The following is a 24,735-nucleotide window of genomic DNA, read 5'->3' on the forward strand; positions in this document are numbered from 1 at the left end:
GCAGTTCTGAAGGCAAAAGGGGGTCCAACCCGTTACTAGCATGGTGTACCTAATAAAGTGGCCAGTGAGTGTATATTTATATATATATACGATAGATATAAAACTTTTTGAAAGTGCAATGTACAAAAGAGAAATGGAGCTCTGTAGATAGGTAAATGCTGGAACATGTTGGAGACTACCCTAGATATGTGCTGTGCACAGAGTAACGTTCTGTATGTTCTAGAAAAGGTGTCTCAGAAAATCAATTGATGTCTATCATCGAGGTAGAGTATACAGAGCCTACCTGAATCTATGTAGATGTAGTAGCACTAATATACCACAAAATATGTGGCCATACTGTCAAAACATGGCAGGCAGCAAGTATATGTACCCAGAACCACAGATCAAGTAAGTGTCTCTCCTTGACGCGCGTTTCGGCCAGTCTTCCCCGGAAGGGATGTGTAGGTATGACTGCTAGTACATCTACCTAGATAGAGGTAGGCGCTGTATACTATATGTTGATGATGGACATCAATTGATTTTCTGATACCCCCTTTCTAGAACATATAGAGCCTTACTCTGTGTTCCGCACATATCTAGGGTAGTCGCCAACATCTCCCAACATTTACCTGGCCACTCGTAAATATCTTTTGCACCTGACCACCTTCAGGAATTTACATCATGACTTGGATTGATATAGATATATAGAAAAAGGTTTTGTATATACAGTATCTGAATCTATGTATTGCTATATTTTACCTTAACCTAAATTGTTGCAATCAATTAGAATATTTGTACTAAGAAGAATAATTAGTCAGTAATTTATTCCTGTATATGAAAGGCAAAGACATTTCCTATGTTGGATGGTACACAGTCATATTTGTGCGGCAATTTGAGCTCTGGGTCTTATCAGCGGTATTTCCTCACGCAGCCGTATACGATACTGATCATATAGACTTTATCCCGGACAAATTTCTGTTCAGTGTTTCCTTTTTCTATCTGGGTATTTGGCATCTCTGTATTTTATGGTTTTTATTAATTTTTCTGTTAATAAAATGTATTCATTTAACTTTGAGAAGCTTTGGAGGGCATTTTCTTTGTAGGTTATTTTCATTAGTAATGGGCCTCAGTGTTATTGCCTAGGGCATTATAGGTTTATATGCTCCCTACATATTAGGCTAGACTATTATCAGTCGGACCCGACTCTCCTCAGGGAGATTATGTTCGGGGAAAATAAAGGTCCAGCATGTCCGATCTTTGGATGGCCGATGCATGCTGGGACGTTTACCACACGGACCAATTACGGTGACAACACGCTGACTGAATTTACAGTTGTCTGAACGAGACCTTTTTGTCTCTTCTGTTTTTTTAACTTGTTCCCGATTTTTTGACTTACAAAGGCCTTATTTACACCCAACTACTCTGGTCAGTATTTTACAATAAGCTTTTTTAGGCCGACACCAGAAATCGGTACAATGAAGCAAGAAAGGTACACAGCGCTAACCTAGGTATTGTCCTGTGATTTTGGCATAACTGTGAAGAAGTGTCAGATGAGACCGCCATTTCCTCAGTCAATATAATTGCATCACTTGTGTCCAGTTTATTAAATCGGAGTGGTGTATCCCTAATAGGACGTTAAATAAGTGATTTGCCTCATATTATACCAGCAACATGATCTGTAAGTTTCTTCTCATGATCTGCATTGTCCTTAGAGTTAAATACAAAAAATAGAAATTGAAAATGTCCTCCCCACCCCCTCTCCCCCGCCTCCACAGGGAGTGGTCTGTCCATTCGGTTCAATGCGGACCATTATGATAATATTCTCCATAAGAACCGAGACATCTGCAGATGTTTCAGTTGGGAACCTTCTCCAGCACCACGATTTTTGAAGAAGGAGACGTATATCATCTTTTCAGCAAGTGCATTAGCTAGATAGAATACTATGTACAATATCTTTTACCATAATAAACAAAGCGGAACCTCACGACATATTTTTTTTGTTATCTTTTTAGTACAAGATTGTCCTGGCTCTGAGAACCGCACCTGAGAAAACAGACGGCGTGAATCAGTTTGGCCTTAAAATATGTAATATAATTAACATCAAAGCCCAAAACTGTGGTTGGGGTAAAGGTGCAACGTTCAGGGTAAAATCCTGAGATTGATGCTGCTTAGAAGGCAACGTTGGCTCAGAAGCGCATTGGATCAGAGGGGGCTGATATGAGGTTGGCCGCTTCGTGGGTACGGATGGGCTAGAGCCATCTGTTGGCCTTTCTCCCATATACAGGAGATATCTCCCATGGTTGTCCTGTGCAATCTTGAATAGCTCGTATTCTGTGTGCGGGAGCCTGACGCCCAGCACGTCACAGCCCCCCGTCATTGTAATGTCTTTTTCTTCCCCTATAGCCCATGATCCCGCTAGACCACAACTTCCAATCCGGGAGGCATTCAGCATCCGTAAGATGGCCTGGTTGAAAGGCGTCACCCATACTTGGCTTACGATAAACTCCAGCTCCGTGCCCCCTTTTACGTGCTCGGAGGGCACTCCTTTGGTATAGTGTCCGGCAGCACGGAGCGTGAATGTATGCTGCTTGCAGATGGGGTCAGCATAGTGGTAATAAAATCCTTCCCAGGTATGGTTATCTCTGTGGATGGTCAAGTAGCGAGTAAGAAACAGCACAGCAGGGCGAATCTCACATTGGCTGCTCACCCATCTGCCTCCAAGTTGGGTTGGTGGTTCGATGACATCAGGCAGGATGGGTGGGTGATGTTCGTCGGCGTTGTATATTAGGCCGCAGAAATCACATGGGTGGGCATGGTGCTGCAAAGAGAGGAGTTGTGGGGGTTAATAGAAGTGCATTGCAAAAATTAAAGATATTTGTCTAAAGAATGGGTTGAACTCTGTAACGTAACACTTGAGATTTTTAGTAACCTAAGGGTCTGTGCACACGTTGCGTTTTTGATGCATTTTTTTTTTAAGAACAGTTTTGTCACAAAACCTGAAGGTTTTCTTGATGCCAGCAAAGTGAGTGAGAATCTAAAAGTCTTGTGCACACGTTGCTTTTTTTTTTCCTTGCATGGTTAAATCTGCAGCAGGTCAATTCTTTGGCTATGTGCACACAGTGCGTATTCTGCTTTGGAATTTTCCGTGCAGAATTTACTAAATCCGCAGGTCAAATTACCTGCATTTTTCCTGCGGATTTAGTGCATGTTTTGTGCGGTTTTCCCCTGCGGTTTTCCACCTGCGGATTCTAGAATGGAGCAGGTGGAAAACTGCAGCAAAACAGCACAAAAGAAGTGACATGCTGCTTTTTACATTCCGCACCAAATCTGCGCGGAAAAAAACGCAGCATGTGCACTGCGGATTTTGTTTTACATAGGCTTCAATGGTGCTGTACATCACATGCAGTTCTGCTGCGCATACGCAGGGCCAAATCCGCTGCGTATCTACAGAAGAATCCGCACCGTGTGCACATAGCCTTTCAGCGTTTTTGCTGCAGATTTCACCTATACTAATGAGTGGGAAAATCTGCGCCAAAAACACATGTAAAAAATAAATAAAAAAATGCAGCAAAAGCACTCACATTTGACATTGCATTTTTCCTGCCAAGGGATGCAGAGATTTTTGCACCAAATACTTAACGTGTGCACATACCCTAATATTCACCATTACATTACTGGCATTTTAAGTCTAATTTTATTTTTGGATGAAAAATCCATATATAGTGACACATTTTATTCATTTTTTTTCTTGTCGTTAAAAAAATTAAATTAAAAGGAGAATGCAACATTTATATAATCTCCTAATTTCGAACATGATATGAGGACTTTATATTATCAGGGAATACTGAATGGTATATTCACCAATGACTCAAATAATTGATCAAACATTGTGGCCCTTTGTTTGGGACTGAGGTATGACCTGTCCGAAGATAAATTGAGGTGAAAGACTCTTTAAGAAAGTCCTTGTGTCGATGACAAATGACTTTCAAAAATATTTTGTGGGCGTTAGGGTTACCCATTTTACACTGATAAGTGAGACTCATGCAGCTGGCATTCATCATTAGGAGGGTCTCCTCTATCTTCTCTGGAAGCTAAGGGTTATAGGTCAGCTAGGGTCAACATACATTATTTTACCTTCTGTTGATCTGCAATTGAGTTTCCGGGGTCACTGTGTCCAGTCCCCATGAATAATCTCTACTGGTCCAGTACAACTATCACAATAACTACTAGGATCTCTGTATAGAGGGGTCTCTAGGCTCTTTAAATAGTAACCGTTGTTTTTTTTTCCCCAGAAATCAATAGTACAAGTATAAGAAAATTTAATAAGATATATATGATATATTACAGAGAAATCGGCTTCTTTCTCCTCCTGGACTGAGCTTTCATTCTCAAAATTCTCAATTCACAAGTAAAATGTGTCTTCAGTGAACAGACTTTCCCATTACTGAGAAAGGAAATGACAGTTGGTGCTCATAAAATTCTATGAAGAACTGCAACTCATTTCACGAGAACTTGCAGCTGAATGTCTGTACCTGCCTCTAGCTCCTCCTTCCTCTCCATAGAATTTAACAAGCACCAACTGCCATTTCCTTTCTCGGTAATGGGAAAATCTGTATTGACTAAATATAGATTTTTAACCGTGAATTGAGAGTGAAAAAATAATTCAGGAATGAAAAGAAGCAGATTTTTCTGATAAGCTATATTACAAATTTGCTTATTTTCATGAATACTGTTAATTCATGAAATAAAAATTCAAACCATGGTTATTCTGAATACCATTAATTCATGAAATAAAAATTCAAACCATGGTTATTCTTTAAGGCAATGGTATCCAGACGCCATTCCAAAGAAACTACTGTGCGCTCTCTACGTATGTCATGTCCAAACACCCCCTAGTCCATATAGCCTCTCTATTAGGTCCCATCAAGATACTGATCATGGCTGTCAAAAAGAGCTCCTTTCACTCCAGATAGTATATAATGATGTGGACCTCAAGGTTTCCTTCAATTTGAGACGTTGTCATAAGTTACAGAATACAGTGGCGTGAAAAAGTGTTTCTGTCTTATTCTTTCATGTTTGTCACCAAACAAATTTAAATATTAGACAAAGATAACACAAGTAAACACAAAATGCAGTTTTTAATGAAGGTCTTTATTAATAGGGGAAAAAGAAATCCACACCTACAAGGCCCTGTGTAAAAATGTGATTCCTCCCTCAAAACATTAACTGAGGCTTATCACATACAGTGAAGGAAATAAGTATTTGATCCCTTGCTGATTTTATAAGTTTGCCCACTGACAAACACATGAACAGTCTCTAATTTTAAGGGTAGGTTAATTTTAACATTGAGAGACAGAATATCAAAAATAAAATCCAGAAAATCTCATTGTATAAATTATATATATTTATTTGCATTTTGCAGTGTAAAATAAGTATGTGATCCCTCTGGCAAACAAGACTTAATACTCGGTGGAAAAACCCTTGTTGGCAAGCACAGCAGTCAGATGCTTTTTGTAGTTGATGATGAGGTTTGTGCACATGTCAGGAGGAATAGTGGTCCACTCCTCTTTGCAGATCATCTCTAAATCATTAAGATTTTGAGACTGACGCTTGGCAACTCAGAGCTTCAACTCCCTCCATAGGTTTTCTATGGAATTAAGGTCTGGAAACTGGCTAGGCTACTCTATGATCTTAATGTGCTTTTTTTTGAGCCACTCCTTTGTTGCCTTGGCTGTATGTTTTGGGTCATTTTCTTGCTGGAAGACCCAGCCATGAACCATTTTTAATGTCCTGGCAGAGGGAAGGAGGTTGTCACTTTGGATTTTACTGTACATGGCTCCATCCATTCTCCCATTGATGCGGTGAAGTAGTCCTGTGCCCTCCGCAAAGAAATACCCTCAAAATGTAATGTTTCCATACTTGACAGTGGGGACAGTGTTCTTTGGGTCATAGGCAGCATTTTTCTTCCTCCAAACACGGTGAGTTGAGTTAATGCCAAAGAGCTCTATTTTTGTCTCATCTGACCACAGCACCTTCTCCCAATCGCTCACAGAATCATCCAGGTGTTCATTTGCAAACTTCAGACGGGCCTGCACATGTGCTTTCTTGAGCAGGGGGACCTTGCGGGCACTGCAGGATTTTAAACCTTTAGTTTTCTTGGTGACTGTGGTCCCAGCTGCCTTGAGATCATTAACAAGTTCCCTCCGTGTAGTTTTAGGCTGATCTTTCATCTTCCTCATGATCAAGGATAGCTCACAAGGTGAGTTTTTGCATTTTTGCATGGTGCCCCAGATCGATGTTGATTGACAGTCATTTTGTATTTCTTACATTTTCTTATTATTGCACCAACAGTTGTCTCCTTCTCACCCAAGCGTCTTACTTATGGTTTTGTAGCCTATTCCAGCTTTGTGCAGGTCTGTGATCTTGTTACTAACTTCCTTAGAAAGCTCTTTGGTCTTGTTCATGTTGTAGATGTTAGAGTCTGACTGAGTCTGTGGACAGGACTCTTTTATAACGGAGACTATGTAAGACAGCTGTCTTTAATGCAGGTAATGAGTTGATTAGGAGCGTCTAACTGGTCTGTAGGAGCCAGAACTATTGGGGCGGCACGATGGCTCAGTGGTTAGCCATCCTGGGTTAGAATCCCACCAAGGACAACATCTGCAAGGAGTTTGTATGTTCTCCCCGTGTTTGCATGGGTTTCCTCCGGGTACTCCGGGTTCCTCCCACATTCTAAAGACATACTAATAGGGAATTTAGATTGTGAGCCCCATCGGGGACAGTGATGATAATGTGTGCAAACTGTAAAGCGCTGCGGAATATGTTAGCGCTATATGAAAATAAAGATTATCATTATTATTAATGGTTGGTAGGGGATAAAAAAAAACTTATTTCTCGCTACAAAATGCAAATACATTTATATAATTTATACAATGTGATTTTCTGGATTTTATTTTTGACATTCTAGCTTTCAATATTAAAATTAGCCTACCCTTAAAATTATAGACTGTTCATGTCTTTTTCAGTAGGCAAACTTACAAAATCAGCAAGGAATCAAATAATTATTTAGTCAATGTATTTGGGAAGCTGAGTTTAAATTCCCTAGCCACAACCATAGGCCTGATGACTGTCACACCTGTTCTCAATCAAGAAATCAATTAACTAGGACCTGCCTGACAAAGTGAAGTAGACCAAAACATCCTCAAAAGCTAGATATCATGCCGCAATCCAAAGAAATTCTGTAACAAATGAGAAACAAAGCATTTGAGAAGTATCATTCTGGAAAAGGTTATAAAGCCATTTCTACAGCTTTCGGAATCCAGCGAACTGCAGTGAGAACCATTACCCACAAATGGCGAAATCATGGAACAGTGTTGAACAGTGGTGAACCTTCCCAGGAGTTGGCATCTGAACAAAATTACCAAGAACGCAGCCACGACTCAGCTAAGAGGTCACAAAGGACCCCGCAACAACATCCAAAGAACTACAGATCTTACTTGCCTCAGTTAAGGTCAGTGTTCATGACTCCACTATAAGAAAGATACTGGGCAAAAATGGCCTGCATGACAGAGTTTCAAGATGAAAGCCACTGCTGGGAAGAGGAGAAGAGTCGCCTTAAGCTGATCGATCGCTGGGACTTGCCGAGTTTCCACCCATCATAGCCTGCATCAGCAATATGGAAGAGAAGAAAATCCACATGTCACCTGTAACACATGCTACATGTTTACGGATCTTCCGGCCCAAAAACTCAACTTTACCTGTCAGAAATGCAAACTTGTTGCCCTCTTAGAGGAAAAGGTGCAGGGACTGGAAGAAAGAATAGCAAAATTGAAGGTAATTAAAGAACATGAGGACTTCTTGGATGAAGCAGAAGCAACCATTCAGGATTTGGAAAGTGAGAAAAGCTTCAGAGCACATACAGAAGCTGAAAAGTGGAGCCATGTCACGAAAAGAAGCAAACGGATTAAGTGGTCATTACCACCCACACAGCTTAGCAACCAATATGAAGCCCTCATGCTGGAGAACGAAAATGGCACAGCTCAGGATGATACCGTATCTACAAGAGAAGACACACTATCAGCAAAAGTTACTCTGTCAACAAAAGCGGAAACAAATGACACTCAAAAACACTCACGAGCAACAAGCAGTGCATCCGGGAAGAAAAGAAGAGTGGTAGTTGTGGGCGACTCACTACTAAGAGGCACGGAGGCAACTATCTGCAGGCCGGACATAACCGCACGAGAAGTATGCTGCCTCCCAGGAGCAAAAATCAAGGATGTGGCCAACAGGATACCAACTATCCTCAAATCCAAGGACGACTACCCTTTCCTACTGATATATGTAGGCACAAACAACACGGCAAGAAATGACCTACCAACTACAGTGGGGAAAAAAAGTATTTAGTCAGTCAGCAATAGTGCAAGTTCCACCACTTAAAAAGATGAGAGGCGTCTGTAATTTACATCATAGGTAGACCTCAACTATGGGAGACAAACTGAGAAAAAAAAATCCAGAAAATCACATTGTCTGTTTTTTTTTCATCTTATTTGCATATTATGGTGGAAAATAAGTATTTGGTCAGAAACAAAATTTCATCTCAATACTTTGTGATATATCCTTTGTTGGCAATGACAGAGGTCAAACGTTTTCTGTAAGTCTTCACAAGGTTGCCACACACTGTTGTTGGTATGTTGGCCCATTCCTCCATGCAGATCTCCTCTAGAGCAGTGATGTTTTTGGCTTTTCGCTTGGCAACACGGACTTTCAACTCCCTCCAAAGGTTTTCTATAGGGTTGAGATCTGGAGACTGGCTAGGCCACTCCAGGACCTTGAAATGCTTCTTACGAAGCCACTCCTTCGTTGCCCTGGCGGTGTGCTTTGGATCATTGTCATGTTGAAAGACCCAGCCACGTTTCATCTTCAATGCCCTTGCTGATGGAAGGAGGTTTGCACTCAAAATCTCACGATACATGGCCCCAGTCATTCTTTCATGTACCCGGATCAGTCGTCCTGGCCCTTTTGCAGAGAAACAGCCCCAAAGCATGATGTTTCCACCACCATGCTTTACAGTAGGTATGGTGTTTGATGGATGCAACTCAGTATTCTTTTTCCTCCAAACACGACAAGTTGTGTTTCTACCAAACAGTTCCAGTTTGGTTTCATCAGACCATAGGACATTCTCCCAAAACTCCTCTGGATCATCCAAACTTCATGGTGGCGTAGTGTGTTACTTATGGTAGGCCTTGTTACATTGGTCCCAGCTCTCTGCAGTTCATTCACTAGGTCCCCCCGCGTGGTTCTGGGATTTTTGCTCACCGTTCTTGTGATCATTCTGACCCCACGGGGTGGGATTTTGCGTGGAGCACCAGATCGAGGGAGATTATCAGTGGTCTTGTATGTCTTCCATTTTCTAATTATTGCTCCCACAGTTGATTTCTTCACTCCAAGCTGGTTGGCTATTGCAGATTCAGTCTTCCCAGCCTGGTGCAGGGCTACAATTTTGTTTCTGGTGTCCTTTGACAGCTCTTTGGTCTTCACCATAGTGGAGTTTGGAGTCAGACTGTTTGAGGGTGTGCACAGGTGTCTTTTTATACTGATAACAAGTTTAAACAGGTGCCATTACTACAGGTAATGAGTGGAGGAAAGAGGAGACTCTTAAAGAAGAAGTTACAGGTCTGTGAGAGCCAGAAATCTTGATTGCTTGTTTCTGACCAAATACTTATTTTCCACCATAATATGCAAATAAAATGGAAAAAAAAACAGAATGTGATTTTCTGGATTTTTTTTTCTCAGTTTGTCTCCCATAGTTGAGGTCTACCTATGATGTAAATTACAGACGCCTCTCATCTTTTTAAGTGGTGGAACTTGCACTATTGCGGACTGACTAAATACTTTTTTTCCCCACTGTATCTGCGAAAACTTTGAAATTCTGGGGAAGAAAATAAAGGAACGGAACGTACAGGTTGTTTTCTCATCAATCCTCCCAGTCGATGGCCATGGCATCAGAAGATGGAATAGGATACTAGAGGTGAACAACTGGCTACGACGGTGGTGCAGGCAGCAAGGATTTGGATTCTTGGACCATGGCGTGAATTACCTCTACGACGGACTTCTCGCAAGAGATGGGATACACCTCACAAAACCTGGGAAACACACATTCGCCAGAAGACTTGCCACACTCATCAGGAGGGCTTTAAACTAGAAGAAGAGGGGATGGAAGGAAAAACAGCAGACAAGAACATGCAGCAGAAGGACAAACTATTCAAGGATACTAGATGTGGTAAAGAGGACCCAAGACAGGGTACTCAGAAGGAAGCTAAGAAAAAGGAAGCAAAACTTCTTTCCTGCATGCTGACCAACGCAAGAAGCCTGACCAATAAGATTGAAGATCTGGAGTTGGTAATGTATGAGGAAAAATACGACATAATAGGAATAACTGAGATATGGTTAGACGACAGCTATGACTGGGCGGCTAACTTGCAAGGATATGATTTGTTTAGGAGGGATCGTAAAAAAAGGAAAGGGGGTGGAGTCTGTCTATATATAAAGTCCACTTTAAAGCCCACACTAAGAGAAGATATACAAGAGGGAAATGAAGAGGTGGACTCTCTATGGGTGGAGATACAAGGAGAGAAAAGTAATAAAATCCTCATAGGGGTTTGTTATAAGCCACTAAATATAACAGAAACCACTGAAAATGTATTATTGAAACAGATAGACAAAGCAGCAAATCACAATGAGGTGATTATTATGGGGGACTTCAACTACCCCGACATAGACTGGGAAACTGAAACCTGCGTATCTCAGAAAGGAAACCAATTTCTGTCAGTGACCAAGGATAATTATCTGTCAAAACTTGTGCAGGGCCCAACTAGAGGGACAGCCCTTCTGGACTTAATTTTAAGCAACAGGCCAGATAGAATAAAAGAAGTACGAGTCGATGGGCACCTAGGGAACAGTGACCACAATATAATACAATTCCACTTGTCCTTCAGTAAGGTGCCCTGGAAGGGGGTTACGAAAATGCTGAATTTCAGGAAAGCAAAGTTTGATCAGCTTAGAGAGGACCTTCGCCGAATTGATTGGGACAATGTCCTCAAAAATAGGAGCACAGAAAATAAATGGGAAATATTTAAATCAGTTTTACACACCCACTGAGAGCTAGCCATACCGTACAGAAATAAAAGGGCTAGGAACAGGAGAACACCAGTGTGGCTAAATAAGGATGTAAAAAGGGCAATAAATAACAAGAACAAGGCATTTAAGAAGCTAAAACAAGAAGGCAATGAAGAAGCATTAAAAAGTTATAGAGAAAAAAATAAAATGTGTAAAAAACAAATACATTTAGCAAAAGTGGAAACTGAGAGACTCATTGCTAAGGAAAGTAAAACAAACCCCAAACTATTCTTTAATTATATAAACAGTAAAAAGGTTAAAATTGATGGTGTCGGCCCTTTAAAGAACAATGAGGGTGAAATCATAGACAGCGATGTGGGAAAAGCAAATGTTTTAAATACTTTTTTCTCAACAGTGTTCACACAGGAAAAGGATTTGCCAGGGGAAATGCAGAGTGATAATGTAAACTCCCCATTAAGTATTACCTGCCCAACCCAGGAAGAAGTGCAGAACCGCCTTAGTAAGATTAAAATTGACAAATCACCAGGCCCTGATGGCATTCATCCTCAGGTATTAAGGGAGTTAAGTAATGTGATAGACAGGCCTCTATTCCTTATATTTAAAGACTCTATAGAAACAGGGTCTGTTCATTTTGATTGGCGGCAAGCAAATGTGGTACCAATATTCAAAAAGGGGTGTAAAAGGGAACCTGGAAACTATAGGCCGGTAAGCTTAACATCTGTTGTGGGTAAAATTTTTGAAGGGTTTCTAAGGGATACCATTATGGAATATCTCAATGTTAATAAATGTTTAACTCTATATCAACATGGATTTATGAAGGATCGCTCCTGTCAGACAAACCTGATCAGCTTCTATGAGGATGTAAGCTCTCAAATGGACCAAGGAGAATCATTGGATGTCATTTATCTCGACTTCTCTAAAGCATTTGACACTGTCCCACATAAAAGATTGGTAAGTAAGATGAGAAAGCTTGGGCTAGGGGAAAATATAAATATAATAAATTTTATTTTTATAGCGCCGACATATTCCGCAGCACTTTACATTTCAGAGGGGATTTGTACAGACTATAGACATTACAGCATAACAATAATCACATACAGTAGATTATAACAAATACCAAGAGGAAAGAGGGCCCTGCTCGCAAGCTTACAGTCTATGAGGAAAGAGGTAGACACGAGAGGTGGGTGGTAACAGTTGCCCTGATTGTATGGACCAGCCATAATGTTAAGTGTGTGACAGTACAGACACAGAGGGCTAATGGATGCATAAAGCATGTGGGAACATGATGCGGGAAATCTGGTTATGGTAAAACTTTTGGCTGTGCCACACAGGGATAGATTAGGTTAATGTGTTGAGGCGATAGGCCAGTCTGAATAAATGCGTTTTCAGGACACGCTTAAAATTGTGGGGATTGGGGACTAATCGTATTGACCTGGGAAGTGCATTCCAAAGAATTGGCGCGGCACGTGTAAAGTCTTGGAGACGGGAGTGGGAGGTTCTGACTATTGGGGATACCAACCTCAGGTCATCAGCAGAACGGAGGGCGCGGGTAGGGTGGTATACTGAAACAAGGGAGGAGATGTAGGGTGGTGCTGAGCCATGGAGGGCTTTGTGGGTGAGGGTAATAAGTTTATACTGAATTCTGGAGTGGATGGGTAGCCAGTGTAATGACTGGCACAAGGTAGAGGCATCGGTGTAACGATTGGTGAGGAATATGATCCTGGCTGCAGCATTCAAGACAGATTGGAGAGGGGAGAGTTTGGTAAGAGGGAGACCGATTAGAAGAGAGTTACAATAGTCGAGACGAGAATGAATAAGAGAAACAGTAAGAGTTTTTGCAGAGTCAAAAGTAAGAAAAGGTCGAATTCTAGAAATGTTTTTGAGGTGCAGATGACAAGAGCGAGCCAGTGATCGAATGTGGGGGGCAAAGGAAAGCTCGGAATCAAGTATGACCCCAAGACAGCGGGCATGTTGCTGGGGAGTAATAGTGGAACCATGTGTGTAGATGGGTAGGTAGCTGGCTTAGTGATAGAAAACAAAGAGTGGTTATTAATGGGGCATACTCAGATTGGGCCATCCATCAGCCTCAAGCTGAAGCGCGCTTGAGCTATGCAGAAAGACAATGATCCAAAACACACCAGCAAGTCCACTTTTGAATGGCTTAAGAAAAACAAAATTAAGACTTTGGAGTGACCTAGTCAAAGTCCTGAACTTACTCTGAATGGGATGCTGTTGCATGACCTTAAAAAGGTGGGTCATGCTCGAAAACCCTCCAATGTGGCTGAATTATAACAATTCTGCAAAGATGAGTGGGCCAAAAATTCTCCAAAGTGTTGTAAAAGACGCATTGCTAGTTATCACAAACGCTTGATTGCTGTTGTTGCTGCTAAGGGTGATCCAACCAGTTATTAGGGGACAATCACTTTTTCACACATAGCCCTGTAGGTTTGGATTTCTTTGTCCCTTAATAATAAAGATCTTTAGTTAAAAACTGCATTTTGTGTTTACTTCTGTTATCTTTGTCTAATATTTAAAATTGTTTTGTGATCCGAAACATTTAAGTGTGACAAACATGCCAAAGAATAGGAAATCAGAAAGGGGGCAAATATTTCTTCACACCACTGTATATTGTATTCTACCGGTTCATCCACAGTTATGCACCTTCTATTGTTCCTTCCTGAATCTGCCTGCCTATACCTTGCATACTGGAAAGTAGGCTCAGGTTCTCTATAATAATCTGATTTAAAAGCAACATCTGTTAGGGGTGTTATTTATGACAAATTTGTACACTGGTGTCAATAACAATCAACAGAACTATGAATACAGCTCTGGAGCATAATTCAAGCTGTGCCTACAAGTGGATGTACAATAAGGATGATTGCCTTTCAATATATCATCAGTTGAGATAAATGCAACCGGTAGATTTGACCATGATTTTTGAGGGGCATGTAATTTCCCTAGAGTAGGTCCAAACATTACTTTTTTGGTAGGTGATACTCACCATGGCACTCTGCAAGGGCTGCTGGTATCCATTAGGTCTGTAATGGATCCTCTCCGATGTCTCTGTGTGGATATCTCCCAGGAAGAGTTTCTCCACCAGTCCTCCCCTCTCCTGTGAAATGTACTGTTTCTCCAGTCTCACCAGGCTGAGCTCATGCATGGTAAAGTTGAGCGCAGCTGTGCAGTCTCTGTCGGCCTTGGCACTGAGGAGCTCATATATTCTTCCTGGAGCCAAACTTCTCCCAGTAGATACAAAACCCACACAGGTCCTGTTCATCTGGGCTCTGATATTACTCATGGCCTCCTGGGTGTAGAATACAATCCCAACTTTATGCAAACTATAATCTGCCTCCGTGGCCCCTCTAGTTATCCATGAGGCCTGGCGAAGGCGCATTTTACCCTTGATCACAAGAGAATAAAGGGGTCTTTGGCACTGAGGGTCCGAGTAATAGAACTGAAGGGCCTTGAATAGCCGGTTGGGGTAAAAAGTGTAGGATCTTGTAAGGAATTCTGGTCCTGGTCGAACTTCACATCTAATTGAGAAGATAAAAGTGCAATTAATATTTTGTTCAACTTCCAGTTTCGTACTGATCAACAATTGAAGAATGTATTATGCTCCAGAGCTGCATTCATAATTCTACACTATCCCGACAGAATTATTACAGGTGGAATAAACTATTGCACAGTTCTTTTAACTGAAATTGATAGACAACCTGGGTCGTCCAAAGGGAGAGAAACATCACCTAATAGATGAGGGTCCTAAATGGCTGGTAGACCCTCTACCAATACTGTAATACGACATATGAAAATGTCATTTTCAAACCAGACAACCCCTAAATGGTTATTCCCATCTCTGGCTATTTGAAAAATGTGGCCTGTTTTTCACTGTCTGGAATGGAGAGGTGTAAGCGAGAAAATTGCCAAGTGCGCCAGAGGAGAAATTTTTAGAGACCTCATACCATGGAATGGAGAGAGCTGAGCATGCATAAACACCTCTCCACTGACAGCCGCTCTTGAAGACGCTCTTTTCTCTAGTGGTTGGACCCCCATCTATCACTCATTTACAGCATATGACATACATGTGTGAGGAGGGACAACCTCTAAGAAAATCATTTATAGGGACAGGTTTTCATCATACTGTTCTCTTACCCTGTGGAAATCCAATGACCTTCTATGTTAGGCGGTAAGACGGAAGAAATACGGGCCCCGTCCTGTAGATGGCGCAGTTGGTACTGACATTCAGGCTCCCAGGTTAGTTTTCCAGGACCAGGGAACTGATCAGAAGGAATTGGCACATCCCATAGTTTATCTCCATAGACCAGGGCTGAAAATAACACAAAATAATTCGTGTCATATCATTGGTGAGGAAGTAAATGTAATACGCAGCGGCTATAACATGGTAGAAATCGCATGACTGCTTTATATACAGTTGTAGCAGAGCTGAATTTGTCACTCTGGTAATATTTGAGCTTAAGGACAAACATTTGCTCTGTGTAAAACATTGTGCAGTCCCATGTAAATAATATTTGCTACACTCCCCACACAGAAATTGGAAATGGTCATATGAGAAATGTTATGATGTTCAGAATATAAGGACATATTAAAGTGGATCTCACTTTTGCCCCCCCCCCCCGATTCCCAGAATAAGGGCCCTATATAAATAGAGCAGCGATGCACTTCAGCTCCATTTAAAGTCTATGGGACTGATGGAGATTGCGGAGTACAGCGAATTTCAGTTTCGGAGGTCCCAATGGTCGCACCCTTACTAACTGAGCAATAGAGTAGACTGTGGGTAGGTATAACTTGTTATAACCACAATACTCTTTTAATCACTGAATTCAGAGAACTGCTGCATCTGCAAAGGAGAAAGCAGAGATTTTATCAAAATGACAGTAGCTCAGTAAGTGACACATCACTGGAATCAGGGTCACTGCCCCGATAAGATGTTGCTCTTAGATTGGGTGACAGAGTACCTTTAAGCGTGAGCGGATAAACCAAGTGAAGGTGAGGCTCGGAAAATTGCTTATTAATTCCATTACAAAGAGTCGCTATAGAAACTGCTCCATCATCAATCAGGACTCTTTTAATAATCTTACAATGATTTGTCACGCTGACCCATCAGGACATTATCAGCTGCTCTAGTTATTATTGTAATAACTTCCATATTTGAGAACTGCTTTTTCTGCATTATTTTGTCTCGATCGTATATATGTTTCCATAAAGAGCGAGAATGAGATACGTGCGATAATTCATCATCAGCCGTCATCTGTAACAAGATCTGTGTTTTTAGAACAATGTCCAAAACCATCCATTATTGTTCCTCATGGTCAGAGTGAATCACGACCCGTCCGTCTGACCGTCCTCACTGTGTCATGGGCAGCATGTGGCAGCTACAGTTGTCTGGAGGCTGGGAGACAGGATGGCACCCTGTTAAACCACCCGGAGACACCCTAATCCTTTCTGAATCTCCAGGAGTACAGCGGTGCCTTATCCCACCACAGCCAGAACAGTACAAAGTAACACAGACCTTTATTCCAACCCCACTCACAGTCTAGGTTATACGCCGAGAGGGTCGTGACATTGGCCCAATAATATGTATCAAAGTATATTCACAGCGTATATACTTCCAGCATACCCAACTCCCTTTATCGACTTCTTGAGAAATATATACTGTATATAACTTGCGTTCACTGCAAAGAGAACTATGGTAATGTATTTTCAAAAGTTGCCATCTTTTCCCATAATCAACTTTATTCATATGTGACGTGAAAGCCCTTATTCAGAGGCTACACCATAAATGTTTTATACAGTAGCTTGCAAAAATATTCACCCCCTTGGCTTTTTATCTATTTTGTTACATTATAATCTGTGTGTAAATATTTTTGTAGTCCAATTTGTGTGTGATACATCAGCACTAAATAGTCTAAAGGCCCTTTTACATTTAGCGATGCACCAGCGATCCGACGAGCGATATGACCCGGTCAGGATCGCTGGTGCATCGCTAAATGATCGCTAGTGAGCTTTCATACAGAAAGATCTCACAGCGATGCAGCAGCGACGCAGCGCACGATACTCACCTTTCACACACAGCGATCCTGACGTCCTCCCGCCCGCATCCAGCGTCGCTCGTCGTCACAGCAGGAAGTCTCAGCAGGAAGCGCCCGACGAGAAATGGAGCCGGACATTCTCGCGCGATCAGCAATGAGCAGCGGGGGAGCCGGTCGCTGGTAAGTATCACACATAGCGATATCGCTAGCAATATCGCTATAACGTCACAAAACCAGTGACGTTTTAGCGATATTGCTAGCGATATCGCTTAGTGTAAAACCCCCTTAAGTTGGTGAAGTGATAAAAATATAGGCATCAATTAATTTACCTTTTAATTTACCCCTAATTGTATTTATCCCTTTTGCGATGAAGCCTCTAAAAATGTCTGTTGCAAGCAATTACCTTCATGTGTCACATGCTTAGCGAAAGGAAGCCCACCTGTGTCACATGCTTAGCGAAAGGAAGCCCACCTGTGTCACATGCTTAGCGAAAGGAAGCCCACCTGTGTCACATGCTTAGCGAAAGGAAGCCCACCTGTGTCACATGCTTAGCGAAAGGAAGCCCACCTGTGTCACATGCTAAGCGAAAGGAAGCCCACCTGTGTCACATGCTTAGCGAAAGGAAGCCCACCTGTGTCACATGCTTAGCGAAAGGAATCCCACCTGTGTCACATGCTAAGCGAAAGGAAGCCCACCTGTGTCACATGCTTAGCGAAAGGAAGCCCATCTGTGTCACATGCTAAGCGAAAGGAAGCCCACCTGTGTCACATGCTAAGCGAAAGGAAGCCCACCTGTGTCACATGCTTAGCGAAAGGAAGCCCACCTGTGTCACATGCTTAGCGAAAGGAAGCCCACCTGTGTCACATGCTTAGCGAAAGGAAGCCCACCTGTGTCACATGCTAAGCGAAAGGAAGCCCACCTGTGTCACATGCTTAGCGAAAGGAAGCCCACCTGTGTCACATGCTTAGCGAAAGGAAGCCCACCTGTGTCACATGCTTAGCGAAAGGAAGCCCACCTGTGTCACATGCTTAGCGAAAGGAAGCCCACCTGTGTCACATGCTAAGCGAAAGGAAGCCCACCTGTGTCACATGCTTAGCGAAAGGAAGCCCACCTGTGTCACATGCTTAGCGAAAGGAAGCCCACCTGTGTCACATGCTAAGCGAAAGGAAGCCCACCTGTGTCACATGCTTAGCGAAAGGAAGCCCACCTGTGTCACATGCTAAGCGAAAGGAAGCCCACCTGTGTCACATGGTCTGTCAGTATACACACACCTTTTCTGAAAGGCCACAGAGGCTGCAACACCATTAACCCCTTAGAGAGCCTACCCACTTTCGTTTTTGTGTCTCTGTTTTTCCCTCCCCTTCTTCCCAGAGCCATAACTTTTTTTTTATTTTTCCATCAATATTGCCATGTGAGGGCTTGCTTTTTGCGGGACCAGTTGTACTTTTGAACGACACCATTGGTTTTACCATTTCGTGTACTCAAAAATGGGAAAAAAAATCCAAGTGGGGTGAAATTGCAAAAAAGTGCAATTCCACAAAGATTTTTGGATTTTTTTTTACCATGTTCACCAAATGTTAAAATTGACCTGTCAATATGATTGTCCAGGTCATTACAAGTTCATAGACACCAAACATGTCTGAACGCGGCAATACTAAATATATGTATGTTTGAATTTTTTTATTGCTTTATTTTGAATGGGGTGAAAGGGGGGTGATTTAAAATTTTATTCATTTTTTAATGTTTTTAAAAACATTTTTTTTTTTTTTTTTTTTTTTTTACTTTTGGCATGCTTCAATAGTCTTCATGGGAGACTAGAAGCTGCCATAACCCGATCGGCTCTGCTGCATACAGGCAATGATCAGATCACCTGTATGTAACAGAATTGCTGACTTGCTAGAAGCGCCGACCACCGGGCGGCGCTCATAGCAATCCGGCACTGACAACTATAGAGGTCTGCAGGAGACCTCTGGTTGTCATGCCAACCCACCGGTGACCGCGATCACGTGACGGGGGTCACCGGTGGGCGGATTTCCGGCCTGATGGCCAGAAGCGCCCATAAAATGCCATTGTCAGAGTTTGACAGAGGCATTTAACGAGTTAATAGCCGCGGGTAGATTGGGATTCAAGCCGCGGCTGTTCCGGGCATATGTCAGCTGTTCAAACCAGCTGACATGTATTGGGAAAAATGTGGGCTCACCGCCGGAGCCCACATCAAAGGGAGCGAAGCGACCTGCGTAGTACTAGTACGGCGGATGTCGCAAAGGGGTTAAAAGATTGGGCACCACTAACCAAACAACACCATGAAGATCAAGGATATCTCCAAACAAGTCAGGGACAAAGTTGTTGAGAAATACAAGTCAGGGTTGGGTTATAAGAAAATATCCCAATCTTTGATCCTCCAGAGCACCATCCAATCCATTATCATCAAATGGAAAGAACATGGTACTACAACAAACCTGCCAAGAGATGGCTGCCCACCAAAACTCTCAGCCCGGTCAGGAGGGCATTAACCAGAGAGGCAGAACAGAGAATAAAGGTAACCCTAAAGAAGCTGCAGAGTTCCCAAGCAGAGACTGGAATATCTGTCCATACGACCACTATAAGCCATACACTGCATAGTAGTGGCCTTTATGGAACAGTGGGATGAAAAAAGCATTTGCTTACACACAAAAATTGTAAGGCTCATTTTGAATTTGCCAAAAGACATGTGGGAGATTCCCCAAATGTGTGGAGAATGGTGCTTTGGTCAGATTAAACCAAAATTTATTTTTTTGGCCACAAAGGTTAGTGCTATGTCTGGAGCTAAACCAACACAGCTCATCACCCTACGAACAGCATCCCCACAGTGAAACATGGTGATGGCAGCATCATGCTGTGGGGATGTTTTTTGGAAGTAGTGACAGGGAAAATGGTCTGAGTTGAGGGGAAGATGAATGGTGCAAAATACAGGAATATTGTTGAGCAAAACCTTTTTCAGTCTCTCAGTGATTTGAGACTGGAATGGAGGTTCATCTTCCAACAAGACAATGACCCAAAGAATACTGCTAATGCAATACTCAAATGGTTTAAAGAGAAACACATAATTTTTTTAGCATGACCTAGTTAAAGCCCAGACCTTAATTAAACTGAGAATCTGTGGTCAGACTTAAAGATTGTTGTTCAGCAAAGGAAATCATCTAACTTGAGGTTTTGCTCAGAGATTTATCCAAGCAACTTGCCGCTGTAATTGCCACAAAAGTAGGCTGTACAAAGTAGTGATTTTAGAGGAGTGAATAGTTATGTACACTGAAGTTTTCAGTTATTTTGTCCTATTTACTGTTTGCATCACATTAAAAAGAAAACTGTCACGTGTACCTGTCCTGTGTGACACGATCCGCAGGTCGGTAAACGAAACAACAAGACAATGTCACATATATCTGTCCTGTGAGACACGACCCACAGGTCCGTAACTGATTCAACAAGACAAAAGGAGAACACCGGGGAAACGGTTACAACGGTGGGCCCTGCAATAGGGAACGGGGACGTGGAGACCTCCTGCACTCCCTGAGGCAGTGTCCCTGAACACTCCTAATGCTCCCTATACAGGCTCTTCGCCTGTCGCCGAGCAGGATACCTGAATCCCTGACCATCCCTGCACCTATCCCTTGCTAGGGAACTGGATAGTGGAGACACTGGTCCCACTGCTGCACTAATATACATGAAGGAAAAAGGGGAAACACCAAAACGTATCTTTCTCTGCTGCAGTCATCAGGCAGCAGAGTGCAGCAACAGATCAGCTTTCAGCAGTGGCTCGACACCTCAGAGCCAGCTGCTACTTTCACCATCTTTCTCTGCTGCAGTCATCAGGCAGCAGAGTGCAGCACCAGATCAGCTTTCAGCAGTGGCTTGACACCTCAGAGCCAGCTGCTAACTTCATCTATCTCTGCTGCAGACACCAGGCAGGCAGAGATCAGCACCAGTTTCAGCAGTGGCTTGACACCTCAGAGCCAGCTGCTCACTTCACTGTGGTTGGAATCCAAAAAGGACCTGCTATAACCAACACATGGCTGATACACCATGTGACCTTATATAGCCAAGGAAGTGGTCACGTCAGCAGGGAAACCAACAGACATGCAATAAAACCTATGGCCACCAGGGGCAAAAACCCATATTAAGCTCCCAGGCCTGAAAAGGAAAAAAAAAAGGTTTACATGAGGGAATCCCATCTGACACAGATCCAAGAATTGGACTGTGACAAAAACCAAATGTTCATAGTTGTAGGTGTAAGGAGGTGACGAAGGCAGTCCTATACTTCCTTCTCTTTTGGGCATTGTTGACCTTTAATGCGTGCGGTTCCAGAGTGTTTATAAGTATTAATGTGCTATGTACAGAATTGTGGATAGAATAGAAGGTAGTATAGGAAAATAGTGGGAAAATAATAGAGGGGGCATACTAGAGATAGGGAATAAGAGTATTAGTCTAGGTTTAGTCAGAATAGGGGTTTTCCAGACTGGGAGGAGTTACAGAGTAGTGTGGTGCAGAATAGTGGAGATATAGTGTAGACACTTCTGGTTGGTGGGCAGAGCCCAGGCAGCCTTGCCCAAGGCAAAAAGTTGAGTTGCAGCAGGGAACTAAGACAGTCTGACAGGCGTGGGGATAAGGTTGCTTCGGCAAGAAGGGGCCCCAGGCTGAATGTCGTGCAGGCGGTCACCAACTTAAACAGGACCGTTCTGAGGAGGATCCAAAGCTTACGGCAGGGACTGGGTGGAGCTGAGAAGGCGAGCCTATTACCCTTTAATTTTGAAGCCGGATCAAGGGAATGGCAGTAAGCTGGTGGGCCTAAAGGTACGGACGGGACAGAGATTGTCCAGCAAGGCAGGGATTGCCAGAAGCGAGGCAAGGATTGCCAGAAGGAACAGAGGTTGCTGGAAAGGCAGGGAAAGCTGAAGAAATGTCAATCTGTATACACTGGACCGCATTTGTGCTGAAAACCCTACTGTTAAGTAAAGTTAACCTGTTAAGAATGGACACTGTCTCCAGAGATGTTTGTGAGGTCCATGGAGCTGAAGAGGGGACTCTGACAGTAAATGTGAGTGTACTGGTATGCACGCTGCACATACAGCGGAAGGGACATTATATTTCATCTGTGGGGTCCCCTTACATAGGCATGTTCCTTACAGGAACTGATGCAAACTCTAAAAAAAACTGTGAAATTCCAGGTTGTGAGGTAGCAAAACACGTAAAAATGCCAAGGAGAGTGTGTGAATACTTTTGCAATCCCCTGTAGATGCCAATATCACCTCTGTGATCTTGAGAAAGGGCCCCATCTCATGCTGCTGGAAAAGCATGGATATCAATCTATTCACTTCTATGAAAGTTCAGAATATTCCCAAACATCTATGAGACATTTATGGCATATCCTGTGGATACAGGAATACCCCTTAAAGAAGACAACGTAAAGACAGAATTTTCTGTGATACTAATTTTTCATCAATATAATTCCCCCCTTTAATAGCAGCAGCAACACTTTTTGTATAACAATCACAATGAACACAGAAAGAACGGCGAACATAACCCAGCACGCACGGCAACAGTGAAGGTCAGCCACAAACCAATATCAAGTAAAAAAAAATGGGAGAAGCCAGCGCTGCTGAAATGTCTATGTCCAGACCTGGTCAGCCTTTATCTGCGCTTGCCTTTTCTGGCTCCATGGGAGTGATTCCGAAATTCTTCATGTGGAGTTTGCATTTAATATAGTCTTGCTTTTAATACATTTAGGAGGCTGTAATGGCACAGCGAATATAAAAAACGTAGAGTAGGACTGCCCCATATGAGATTGCCTTGGCGTGGTGGGGTGGCTCAAATGATTGATCAATTTTTTGCTAAATGTCTCAGTTTGAAATACAGTTAGAAATTAATATGTGCATATGCACTTTATGTATTGCGTTCTGACCACAAGCAGCGCTGGCTTCTCCCCTTTTTTTTACTTGAATATGTAAATGATTACAGATCCAAAATTTTTATAGACTCCACTAAGTCCCAGTTCAGTTCAATGAAAACAGGAACAAATCTCTTACTTGTTCTCTAATCTGTTCTTGTCTATTCTAATTCTTTAGCTTAAAAATTGGCTGTAAATGTCCTCTAGTGTTTAATATGATAGAGATCTCCATGCAGGAGACAACTATTTGGCGCTGTTTGTGCTGTGTTATGTATTAACAAAATATCACTCACTTTTTTGTATAGTTGTCCAAAGAAAATCAAATGGAGTTCAGGTTTTTATTATTTAGCCATGGCTCAATGTTCCCAGAGTTAGACTACGTGCCTTTGTACCTATCATGCGGATTTGTTTTAAGACTATGTTTTGATTTAGTGTATTCATTTTTATTATTTCACTGTTTAGATATAGGTTGGGGTAAATGTGGTTCCCATCGCTGTTCCACTGTCTTTGAAAATCTTTTCAATTCACTACAATATTATAAAAGTGGTTTTTGGATTAAACCAGATTTGTTATGGGAAGCAATTACACTTTTTGGTATGAGGCCCTACAGCTTGGGCTAACTGACAACTACAGCCATGCACATTGATGCATCCATAGTAAGTCATTGAGTCTAACTTTATCAGTGTCTCAATGCATCTATTAGACATATAGGGACAGACAATAGAGATTTTTTTTGGAGTTGGACCACCTACTATAAGACAGTGATGTCATACACTAGTGATACACCATTACTTTCTGAAAAAGGAAGGTCTGCTTTTATTACAGAAATGGCACCATTCTTGTTTATGGTCTGCGTCTAGTATTGTAGATTATTCCCTTTAACTTAAGGTGTAACCGTCATTTTATAAAACTTTTACATGTCACTAGTTTTAAATGGTTGTAGTCAGGGCACAGAGACTCCAAATAATTGTTGAAAAAGGGGCAAAACTGAGTCCTGTGCCACTTTGCTTTCTAATTGGGAGTATGGATAGCCAAACACATGATGTCCGAGTCATATACTTTTTCTTAGCCCATAAACCACTCACTCAACCGCCAAATGAAACCTAAGCCAAACAAATCAGAAACAAATGAGTACAGTGTTCTGCCGGGATCTTCTTCCCCTTTATTTTAGTGCCCGTGGATTAATACTAGTGACATTCGAAGTTAAAAAGGACCGCTCACCAAATTTTCATGTTGAACTGGACACACAATGTAATACTGGATACAGTGTGGAATAAAACTTTTTTTTTTTAATTTGCCTCTCAGTTGCGGAGATATTAACAATCAAATTATTTGATACCTAAACAGTTAATTTTTTTAAAAGTCCAGGCGGGCATTACCAGAGAGATTTTACTGGGGGAGTGAACTTCTTCCTCCTTGTAAGGCTGGTTTCACACTTGCGTTTTTTTGCGCTGCGTTTTTGCACATACATGCGCATGTGTTTTTTCCCCTATATTTAACATGGGTGAGCATTGTCATGCGTTTGTACGTGTTTGTATGCACATGCGTTTTTTTGTAGTGTGTGCCCAGGTGCACAAAATGCAACCTGTTGCATTTTTGGTGCGTCCGACCTGTCTAAAAAAAAAACGCATGCGCATGCAATGCGCACGGAAT

At 42.2% G+C, this 24,735-nt stretch overlaps 1 protein-coding gene across 1 annotated transcript in view; it reads right to left on the reverse strand.

Moving 5' to 3' along the window:
- Positions 1 to 1,541: 1,541 nt before the first annotated feature.
- The window catches only part of APCDD1L (APC down-regulated 1 like), a 105,227-nt gene continuing 82,033 nt past the window's right edge, over positions 1,542 to 24,735 (reverse strand). The window contains exons 2-4 of the mRNA XM_073582448.1: positions 15,265 to 15,439; positions 14,117 to 14,648; positions 1,542 to 2,797 (exon numbers count right to left, since the gene is read on the reverse strand). Coding sequence (XP_073438549.1) covers positions 2,045 to 2,797; positions 14,117 to 14,648; positions 15,265 to 15,439 — 1,460 coding nt within the window. The 3' untranslated portion in view covers positions 1,542 to 2,044. The remainder of the gene's footprint in view (positions 2,798 to 14,116; positions 14,649 to 15,264; positions 15,440 to 24,735) is intronic.

The sequence above is a fragment of the Dendrobates tinctorius genome, unplaced genomic scaffold (assembly GCF_039654945.1).
Source record: "Dendrobates tinctorius isolate UK_male_01 unplaced genomic scaffold, ASM3965494v1 ptg000071l, whole genome shotgun sequence".
Lineage (NCBI taxonomy): Eukaryota > Metazoa > Chordata > Amphibia > Anura > Dendrobatidae > Dendrobates > Dendrobates tinctorius.